Source organism: Phascolarctos cinereus, unplaced genomic scaffold (genome assembly GCF_003287225.1).
Source record: "Phascolarctos cinereus isolate Bilbo 61053 unplaced genomic scaffold, phaCin_HiC Scaffold_4;HRSCAF=312, whole genome shotgun sequence".
Lineage (NCBI taxonomy): Eukaryota > Metazoa > Chordata > Mammalia > Diprotodontia > Phascolarctidae > Phascolarctos > Phascolarctos cinereus.
The window spans coordinates 645,326,320-645,337,570 of record NW_027555847.1 but is presented as its reverse complement, the minus strand read 5'-3'; the positions used below and the strand labels follow the sequence as shown (position 1 = coordinate 645,337,570).

The 11,251-nt window shown below is 41.6% G+C and overlaps 1 protein-coding gene across 1 annotated transcript in view; it reads left to right on the top strand.

Moving 5' to 3' along the window:
- The first annotated feature begins 504 nt into the window (after nt 1-504).
- AGO2 (argonaute RISC catalytic component 2) overlaps nt 505-11,251 on the top strand; it is a 157,126-nt gene continuing 146,379 nt past the window's right edge. The window contains 1 exon segment of the mRNA XM_020967055.2: nt 505-955. Within this exon segment, the coding sequence (XP_020822714.1) occupies nt 934-955 (22 nt within the window). The 5' untranslated portion in view covers nt 505-933.

Here is an 11,251-nt window from a genome sequence, read left to right as displayed (position 1 = left end):
CTCTCCTTCTTTCTCCATCTTCAAGGACACGGGAAAAGAGGTTACCCTTTCACCTTCCTACCTCATAACCCGCCGAAGTATTTCCCCGCCCCCGACCAGTCTTCCCCGCCAAAAAGGAAAAAAAAAATTCCAAGCCTGTCAGCTAACATTTGTCAGATCGCTCGGCGCGCTAACGTAAACCTGAGCTTCCATCAGGGGTGGCTAAGTTTAAACGTCTGCTGGCTGTAGATATCCTTTTTCCCTCTGCCCTTTCTCTCCTGCACACAACCGGCCCCCCCACCCCTCCCCGCCCCAGCTGCTTTGGGCTTTAGGCTCCTCCGCCTCCCAGCCTAGACCCAGCGCTGAACCTGACGCCGAGCCCCGCCTAACACTCTCGTCACTACCCCAGCCCCTCCTCCTTCCCCCACCCAGGCCTCACTCCCCCCTCAACCCCCCCTCGCGGTCGTCCCCCCCCCCCGCCTCCCGCCGTCTCCACCCCCGTATGGCCTCTGTGAAAACCCGGCGGTCTGTACAGTATAGCCCGCACTGCACGTTGCAAGCTCCCCTTTCTCGTCAGCCGTCACCACTGGGCATGCTCATTTAGTCAGGGCTGGGTTCCCCCCCTCCCTTCTTGGTCGCAAGTAGCTTTCCTTCCCCCCCCCCTTTTTTCCCCTCTTCTGCACTAGAACGGCTCCCCGGCTCCCGGCGGCTGGCCGGCCCTCCCTCCCTCCTTCCTTCCCTCTTCCCTTCCCTCCCTCTCTCTCCCCCTTCCTTCCCTCCCTCCTTCCTTCCTTCCCTTCCCCTCCACTCCTCTGCCGGCACAGTGTCGCGTAAACCTGTTTGGTGAGGCGCCCGCCTGAAGGCGCAGGGTCGGACCGCGCTCGCGGCTGCTGCGTTGGGGGGGCCCGATTCTCACTCCTTGGCTCCCGGGAGCCCCCCTGCCCAGGAACAAACATGTATTCGGGAGCAGGACCCGGTGAGTACTCTTGCTTTTTACTCAGGTTCTTAGCGTGGTTACCGGTTCGGGGTGGGGGGCTGTGGGGGCAAGGCCGTCTGGAGATGGAGGGGTGGTTTTCCCTTTTTTCTCACCCCCTTTTGAAACGTGTGGGGCTGTTGGCGGCTGGGGCTAGGAGGCTGAGAGCGGGACGCGTGCACTCACACTCACACATACACTCACACCTCAAGGGAGAAGCGAGGGGCTAGAGGCGCTGGCGGGGCGACTGGGGCAGGGGCTGAGTCTGAGCGCGCGCTCCTCACTCCTCTCGCTCGCGCACACCCCGGGAGCAAAGCGGAGGGCGCGAGGCGCTCGGAGGCGGCGGCTGTGGTGGCTGTTGCTGGGGGCTGAGAGCGGGGAGCGCGCACTTAGACACACACACATACACATACACACATATACACACGCAGGGAGCGCGAGGCGCTGGGCGGCTGCTGTTGCTGGGGCTGAGTGCGGGGCGCGCGCACTCATACACACCCCGAGAGCCAAGCACACCCCCGACTTTCCTCCTCGCACGCCCCAGGCCCCTGTCTCCGCTCCTCGCGCTAGTCTCGAGGGTGCGGCGGGCCATCCCCAGTTTTATGGGGTAGTCGGCTGAGGGTCGTCTTCCTACCTGGGTGGGGGGCGACAAGTGGCGGCCGCTGAGTCTCACATCCTTTTCCAGTCCCCAGGTCTCCGCCACCGCCACCACTTAAACCCACAGTCACTCATATACCTCCCTCCACTAGGCCGTCTCCTCCTCCCCTCTCCAGTTGCCTGGACTCCCTCCTTTTTAAAGTGCTCAGTAGCTGGGGAGAAAACTACAACAAATGGAGCCAGCATTTATTAAGCGCTTTCTATGTGTCAGGCGCTGGGGATACAAAGACAAAACCGAAATAGCCCTTTCTCTTACTCGAGGAGGGGACTCAGTTGTTTCTCCTCGCCCCACGGTGAAGACCTTGCACACCGCCGCCCGCCCTCCCGCTTTCTTCGCCAGACGTCTGGCCGTAGGGGGTTTGCAGCCCCCGCGGCTTCTGGGACTGCGCCTAGGCCCCAAGAGGAGCCTGAGGGGCTGAGGCAAGACTTGGGGAGAGCTGTATCCCTACTGTTGTTTCCCCTCAAAACACACAAACGTTTGGTATATCCTCCCTCCTTCCAGATGCCTGAACTTCCCCCCTGCTCCCGCCATGGGTCGGATTATATCCGTAGGCTCCGTATTTGGGGGCTTTTGGTCGGGGATCGGGGGAGGGAGGGAGTGGGAGGGTGGAAATTCCTTCTCCAGCTTTACTCAGGGTTTCCTTCCCGTCGCTGCATTACTATGTTGGTTCAAGTTCCTGTTGGGGGGGGCATAGTACTAGATTCCCAATGCCCTGCTCGAAGGAGAGAGAACGTATTGATTGTGAATCGTGATCTCGCCCTAAACCCTCTTGAGTGAACTCAGTTTCATGGTCTTTTTTGCAAGCGCTTTTCAGCTTCCCCTGTGAGGCAGGTCTGGAAGGGCTGAATTGTGGCTGATTCCTGTTGGTGGAGATTCAAACTTTCTCCCGATAGGGATTTGAAACCCTTAAAACGTTTGTCTATGTTTTATATATATCATCATAGTTCTAAATTATCTTGCGTTCTTCCATTAATGTGTTGCTTTTCCTTTTAGAATTTACTTGATGAAACTTCCAAGGCCTGATGTTTTCCTTTAGCGCCTCCTTTTCCTAGTTAGCCCTTTTTATTTTGTAGACAAGTTCTCAGAAGCTTGAAGCCATCACTGGCGGCTTAAAAAGGGAGAAGTAATGGGGGGTGGTGTTTAAAACTTTGATTAACAACTGGGCAAGGTGATTGTCAAGATTCCTTGCCTTCAGTCACCTTTTAAATGTCTTAATGCACAGTTCTGTCAAGTGGATCCACCAGCCATGTCCACTTTGTCTTCTCAGAGATGTTAGATCGTTCTCACCATTACCAAGCAGAGCAAGGATTGGTTCTGAGCCTTCCTCTATCTGCTACCACCTTAAATGTGCTTCCTGTTTCACTACACCTATTTAACACCCTATATACTACAGGTAGATTTTCTTGCTACACCGTGGCCTTCCACCTTAAAGCTTTTTTACTCTCTAGCTGTTTTTCATCCTTGCCAAAACGTGCTTCTTCCACCTTCAGAGCCCCACCTCAATATTTATAGCACGTTATAGTTTTACATATAGTTAGCCCTACATTAAAAAAATGTCGAATTTTTGTCTCAAACCTGCTTTATCTTAAGGCACCATACTAAACTTTAGTAAAAAAAAAAACCAAACCAAGAAACAAAACTCTCAGTAATTAATTATTGAAGGAATAATGATTATTTTGGTTTTAATACACTGGCATTTTTTTAAAGGTACATTAGATAATATCATGAATTAGTCATGTTCCAAACTTAAAAATGTGAAGGCTCTTGGAATATCTAAGAAAATCTTAGAATACTAAGATTTTAAATACTGCACTTCTCCAGAGATAGTCTTGAGACAACCCATAACATTGATTTGCAAGTGATTGTAATGTATGAAATGTTAAAAATTCAGTGTTTGTCAGGGAAAAAATTAGAAGTTCTGTGTGATGCTGTCTTGGTCAGTAGTAGTTTTGGGGAGAAGCAGAATTCAGCCTGCAGGTATGCATACCTAATCAGATAGCTGTAATTCAAATTATTTAAGGTATATGCTTTTAATTAAAGTAAGGTAGGGGTTTTTTAAAACAATTTTCTTGGTAATATACTAAACTTAGAAATTTGAATTATGAAAAAATGATATAACTTTAAAGTTTGAATTATGGAATAATTTAAGATTTAGTTTTATTTCTTCTACATAGACTATAGTTATAGATAATTCAACAAACTCTTGTCAAGTACCCCTGCAAAACAAGGCTAAGACTACAGTGGATATTGAAAACAAAAAGAGATCTTTGCTAACTTGGATAGAATAATTTCAGTTATAAAACTAGGAGTTAATTAATGAAAAACATGCAAGAGGTTTTCCTTCATAACATCACAGTGAAGTCCTATAGAATATAAAAATCAATTGTTGGACACTGAAGGTGAAGTCCACTCAGTATTTACTCTCTCCTTGTTTGGGGTGGGGGGAAGGAATTTCCTTACCCTCATTAAAGACAAAATGTAAAGTAAGAAAAATTTATGGAAGAATTTATTTTAAAATTTTGCTCAAAATAATTTTTTTCATTCTTATAAATCAGTCAAGTCTGATAGAATAAATAAATATTGTATGGCTAATTATTGAATATTTGCTACAAATAATCACTTATGATATTTGCTACACTTGGAAGCAGTCTAAACAGGATTATATTTTTTTGTTGTTGAGAAATACTGAAACATCATGGGTATGGTAGTGTAATTTAAATCCTTCCTTTGTGACCCATTCTGTAAAATACCCATTCCTTTAAGTTGGTGTCTATAAAAGTAGGAATGGACCTTTAGTGTTACAGATTTCCAGTGTGAGATTGTATCTTACCTCCTGTTACAGTGAAGCTAGTCTGAGAGGCACTTCTAGTTTCTAGTTGCCATAGTAAACTTTTCCTTTGGCTAATAATTATTTTGCCTCTTTGGTCCAGATGTAAATTTAGGGAGAAAATGTTGAGATGCAAGTTTAAATTGAATGGTTTGTATATTTCTTAGTATGCTAAGAGGTTTTTGGTTGTAGATAGCAGATTTTTCTCCCTGATTACTAGTTGTGTGGCATAAAGTAAACAGAGGTTGCCAAATTTCATTGATTGTATTGCTCATAGGTGGGTTAAAGGATATTGTAATCCGTTGTGTTGGCTTGATAAAATTTTGTTACTAAGAGTTTAATGTTGTGAATCCTTCTAATGTAACATTTATTATTTACCTGCTTTGCTTCAGATCTTAAGTTCTGTTTTTATGCTTTAATTTGTGCTAGAAGTAGTATTCAGATTTCATTTTTCTTTGCTTCTCAATTAAAATAGCAAAGGGAACAAACATTTGTTATCCATCACCTATTATGTGCCAGGCACTGTGCTAAGCATGGTGTAAAATTTACAAATATTATCTCATCATCATTGCTTACCACAATAGGTTTTTTAAAATTTACTCCAGATTTTTCTTAACATGATATTAACTGGTAATTTTTGTGGTATAGTAATAACAATAATAGCCAGCATTGTATAGTACCTACTACATGCCAGGCACTGTGCTAAGTGCTTTTACAAATAGCATTTTATTTGATCTTTAGAACAACCCTGGGAGGTAGGTACTATTATTATCATCTACATTTTATAGTTGAGGAAACTGAGGCAAATAGATTAAGGAACTTGTCCAAGATCAGCTGTTATCTGAGGCTGAATTTGAACTCAGTTCTTACTCAGTTCAATTTTCTGATTGTGGAGAATATCATTTTATTTAGCATTCTTATCAGCTAAAATGCTAGCTTTACAAGGTAAATTTGAGCAGTAAAGATTTTAATACTTATAAGCCTTGTGAATTTTTAAAAAATTAACTATTCAAATGTAATTAATTGATTTGGGTTTTTCTTATATTTTTAGGTATATTCAAATGTCTGTTTGTCTCACTAAAACTGCCTTCATATCTTTTTGTGGTGATTTTCAGGCTTGTTTAATTCGTTGAATACTTACCTCCCCTACTTCATCCTTATCCTCTATTCTTTTCCTAAACCTAAGGTTTTGTTATGAAGTAACTAAACTTGTTTTCATTCAGTTTGCAAAACAATAAATGCTTACTTTGTGTAGTGCATAATATTAGGGGCTTTGAGTTACAAAGACAAAAAAATTAAATCTCTGCTCTCTAGGAACTTACTTTTTACTGGGAGGGCACAAGTTTGAGCATTTTTAATCTTCTCTGATTGTTTTCCAATCTGGTTTATTTTAAAGACTTGTTAAGTACTCTTTTTTTCCCCGATGTTTCAGTCAGTAAAAACCTACTGTGTGCCTGGCACTGTGCTAGACCTAGGGATGTTAAGACAAAAGAGGTGAAGTGTTTACCCACTAGGAGCAGCTGACCTTCAATCTTTTCAAATAATATGTACCAAAAAAGTACAGGATATATAGGTTAACTAAATTCTAAGTAATTTGGGCAGGGGCACCACTTGGGGGTCAGGGAAGGGTTCTTCTTGAAGGAAGTAGCAGAGAGGCAATGGAGATTTATTAAGAGCGCAATATGTTCCAGGAAGTGTGCTAAATGCTAGCGACACAAATACAGAAAAGACAGTGCCTATCCTCAAGGAGCTTATCATCTAACAGGGAGTAGACAGCACCCAAAAAGAAGCTGAAAATAAGAAGAGGAATACAGGTGTCTAGGAAATAAAAAGATGGTTGGCCTGGGCCACCTCCTTAAATGGAGGTTTTGGAGCTTATGGGGGAAGGGATTAGGTATTTATATAGAGCCAACTATGTGCCAGTTATTGTGCTAAGTGCTTTACAGATATTAACTCATTCTACAGTCAAGGAAAGTGAGACAAACAGAGGTTAAGAGACTTGCACAGGGTCACACAGTTAGCAGGTGTCTGAGGGTGAATTTGAACTTAGTTTTCCTGACTCCAGGCCCAGTACTCTATCCACTTGTACTACCCACCTAGCTATAGCCTCAGTGGGGCAGAGGATATTAGTGAGGTGTGAGTACCAAGGCTTATTCAACTTATAGGATAAGATTCCCCAATGATGAGGTCTCTTCACTGAATTCTCTTACAGTAATTCCTATGCCTTTATTAGGAATGGTGTCTAGACCTCTGATTTCCTTGGTACAGGGAACTCTTTGGTAAAGAAACTCCCTTTATCAATCCAAGTTGATTAAGTGACATACTTAGAGACACACATCCAGTATATGGCCAAGGTGGAACTTTAAGGTCTGCTTTCTACCCATTGTCTATCAAGCTGTCTCTCTCCACTCTATTGCAAGCTCTTTAAAGTCAGAGACCCAAATAATTTATGTCACTGTCCCACATAGTAGGTACAATAAATGCATTGCATAAGTATGAAGCTTATAATTTTTTAAAAATCTGCTTCATTTCTTTTTGACCTAGATATTGGTTGGGGTTATGGAATGGTCCTATGATTTTTATGTTATATGGGGAACTCTGTAGTGAAGAAATTCCCTTTACCAATGCAGGCCATCACTTTCTCTGCAGTTGTTATGGTCAGAGAGTTTCCCTAGGTCATACAGCCAGTGTGGGTCAAAGGTGGCACTTGACCCCAAATTTTCCTGGTTCTAAGACCTTTCTTTGTCCACTACCTCCACAACACCTCTTTTGTTGAATGAAATTGATGACTGGTCAATTATTTGCAAATCTTTTCTCCTGTAGAATTGTCTCTAGAAAATCCATCAATTTCATAAATACTATCATTCATTATGATCAAGATAGTTAAAACATTCTTTGTAGTCTTTCTTAGTGTAGGCTTTGTAAGTTGGAGTATCCATGTAATGGAACTTGAGACATAGATTGTAACCTTGGAGTCTGTCCTGGGCCCTCTTCTCTTCTCTATATTACTTGGTGATCTCATCAGCTCCCATGGATTTAATTTCCATCTCTATGCTAATGATTCTCAAATTTACCTTTCCTGCTCCAATCTCTCTGCTGACCTCCAATCTTATCTTCAATTGCCTTTCAGATATCCCAAACTGTATGTCCAGTAGACATCTTAAACTTAGTATTTTCGAAACAGAACTAATTATCTTTCCCTCCAAACTCTCTCCGCTTCTACCTTCCCTATTACTGTAGAGGGAAAGACCATCTTTCTGGTCCCTCAGGCTTGAAACCCAGGAGTCATCCTGGATTCCTCACTGTCTCTTACCCTCCATATCCAAGCTGTTGTTGCCAAGGCCTTGATTTCACCCTTGCAAAATCTCTCCAATACACCCCTTTCTCTCCTCTGACACTGCCACTACACCCAATGTAGGTCCTCATCACCTCATGCCTGGATTATTGCAATAGCATACTGGTAGGTTGGCCTGCCTAAAGTCTCTTCCCACTCCCAGTCTATCCTTCATTTAGTCACTAAAGTGATTTTCCTAAAACACAGGTCTAATCATGTTGTACTCTTACTCAATAAACTCCAGTGGCTCCCTATTGCCTCTAGAAGTAAATGCAAAATGTTGCTTGGCATTCAAAGCCCCCTTTTACCTTTCCAGTCTTCTTATACCTTACTCAACCAACATGTGCTCTTGGATCTAGCAACACTGGCCTCCTGGGTGTTTCATAAACAGCATATTCTATCTTTGGCTCAGGGCATTTTCTCTGGCTGTTCCCCATGTCTGGAACACTCTCCCTTTTCTATTCCAACTACTGACTTCTTGGCTTCCTTTAAGTTTCAACTAAATCCTACCTACTACAGGAAGCTTTCCTCAACCCCTCTTAATTCTAGTGCCTTCCCTTCCGTTAATTATTTCCTATTTATCCTGTATATAGCTTGCTTCATAGAAATTTGCTTGTTGTCTCCCCCATTTGATACTAAGCTCGTTGAGAGTAGGCCTTGTCTTTTGCCTCTTTTTGTGTCTCTGGTGCTTAGCACAGTGCCTGGCACATAATAGGTGGTTATTAAGCATTTATTAATTGATTTAGAGCTTCATTGCTTTTTCTTGCACATTTGTAAATGTAGGTTGACTTCAATTAAATTGCTCTTAGCTTTTTCAGAGTTAGTGAGAAATGGTGTGAAAAAGCACTAGAGTTGGCTTTGGTGCATTGAATGGATCAAATGACAGGGCTGTATTCATGGAAACTGAATTAGGCACTTAATAAATGCATGTTTTCTTCCTTTGCTACTGAGTGATTTGTGTGGGCAAATCACTGAGTCTGAGAATGTTAGAGTTGGAAAGAACTTTGAGGATTATTTCATCCAACCCCTTCAATTTATAGATGAGGAAACAGATGAAGAGAATAAAAATGATGGCCTAAGTCACATAGCTAATTAATAGAGTAGGGGGACTAGAATTTAGGAGCCATTCTAGGCCTTTTGTCTTTGCTGTAATACCCAGTTATTTTTCACTTCTAGCCCTTATTTGCAAAATGAGGAGGTATCTTGGTCTATACTAACTCTGACCCTTGCAACATCTGAGCAGGTAGCTTCCTAGTCCTAAGCCTTAGTTTCCTTATCTGTAAAATGAATAGACTTGTGAGGATCAAATAAGATTTAAGTTTTAATGGTCTCCTACTATTTTAGATTCTGGTTAGACAACTTTCCTTGATTACTATTAACAATGAAGTGTATCTACCATATTTATCTTTTTCCCTTCTCACATGCTATTGTCTTTCATTACTTTCTGTTTGTTTTGTGTATTCTTATGTACTTGTTGCCTCCCCAATTGAATATAGGCTCTTTGAGGGCTGGTAATGTTTAATTTTTATGTTTTTATCCCCACTTCCTAGCACAATAAAGCTATTCATAACATGACCTCATCCTGTTTTTCTCTTCTTATATATTACTCCCTTCAATGCTATGGTCTAGCTAGCCGTAATTGCCTACTTGCTAGTCTTTCCTCACACAAGATTGTTCATCTCTTTTCTCCATGCCTTTGCATTAAATGCCCCTTATGCTTGCTATGCCCTCCCTCACTTCTACTTAGAATCTCAGACTTCAAGTTTCAGCTCAAGGGTCCTTTCCCAATCCCATAGCCGCTGGTGCTTTCCCCTTGAAGGTTACCTATTGTCTACTCTCTATGCATAGTGTGTGCATTTTGTGTGTGTGTGTGTGTGTGTGTGTGTGTGTGTGTGTACATGTACTTACTAATGTACATTTTGTCTTTTCTTCCCCTTGTATTTGCTTCTTGAGGAAGGGATTGGGCTTTTTTGTTTGTTTTGTTTTGTTTTTGCTATTTCTTTGTATACCTAGCTCTTAGCACAGTACTTGGCACATAATAAGCACTTAAATGTGTATCGATTTTTATTTCTCACTTATGCATCTGAATAGAAAAGAATATTAAGTTTCTGTCATAGCAGTTTTTAATTTGAACAATTTTATTAGCTATTATAGTTTTGCTCAATTTTTAAATTGAGCTTGCACTGTTTACTGAGTGCTAAATTGAATATCTTAGGCAGATTTTAAAAAATTTGGAACAATCGATGCTAATCTTGAAGAAGCTTAATTTAATTGGGCAGACTGGTACAATAGATAGAACCTTGGACAGGGAGTCTAGAAGAGCTGAGATCAAATTCTTCCTGTGCAGATTTCGGCAAGTCACTTAACCTTGGGCTGCCTCAGTTTCCTCATCTGTAAAATGGGGATAATAATAGCACCTATCTCTCAGGGTTGTTATAAGAATAAAATAAAATTTGTAAAGGTCTTTGTAAACTTTAAAGTGCTATACAAATGCAATTATTATGTCAAAATTAACATAAGGGGGTACAAATTAAATAATTCTCATTACGGTGGATTGGGGACTTTTTGTTTTGGAGTAAGTAGTTTGGGGCTAAAGTTTTGAATGTTGTGTCTTAAGTGGAAAGGAGATAAAGGAACTTCCCTGGTGAAAGGAAGGGAATATTCAAAGACACAGAAGATGGAATGAGGAAGTCACCTATGGGGGTGGGGATGGGGAATGATACTTTTAATACTTTGCACTTTGGTGGCTCAAATGGATAATTTGTACCTTGAAAATGCTACATAAACCTCACTTGTTATTTATCTAATCAGTGTGAGCATTCCCTCTGTGTGTGTGTGTGGGGGAAGGGATGATAAACAGTTGGGTTAGTGAGATTTGGGTAAGAAAGAAGAGGATTTAATCTATCTGGTAGAGGAACTCACATAATGAAAACTGAAGAGTCTTGTAAATTCCTTTTCTAGTTAGGGCCTGATGAGAAGAAAGATGAGATCTTACAGATATTTATTTCATAGTAACTTACTGCAGTTCAGTTACTGGTTATGTTTCACATTTTGAATTTAATAGGTTGACTGAGTGACAAGAAGGGAAAGAATAGGAGAAGAGATTCAACACTAAAGAGTGACTTTGAACTATCAAAAGCAAAACTGGTGTGCTTGGTATTTCTAGAGGAGGAGAGGCATGAAAACTTAAGAATTCTGGATGTGGCTAAATGGAAAATGTTTGTAATATGAATGTGATTACTCCTCATTTTTCTATTTAGCTGCTCTCCCCACAAGCTTAGAGCTCTGTTTCCTGGCATTCTATGAGGCAATCTTGGAGTCAAGCTGTTCTGGCCAGGTCCATGATGATACGCTCTCTTCTGTATATCTGTATATTTCAATTAGGAGGTGTTGATGGATATGGGAAGACAGATTATTTTTTACCTTATCAGTATGAAATAATATTTGAGTACTTAGTATAAACACAAAGCTTATGTGAGG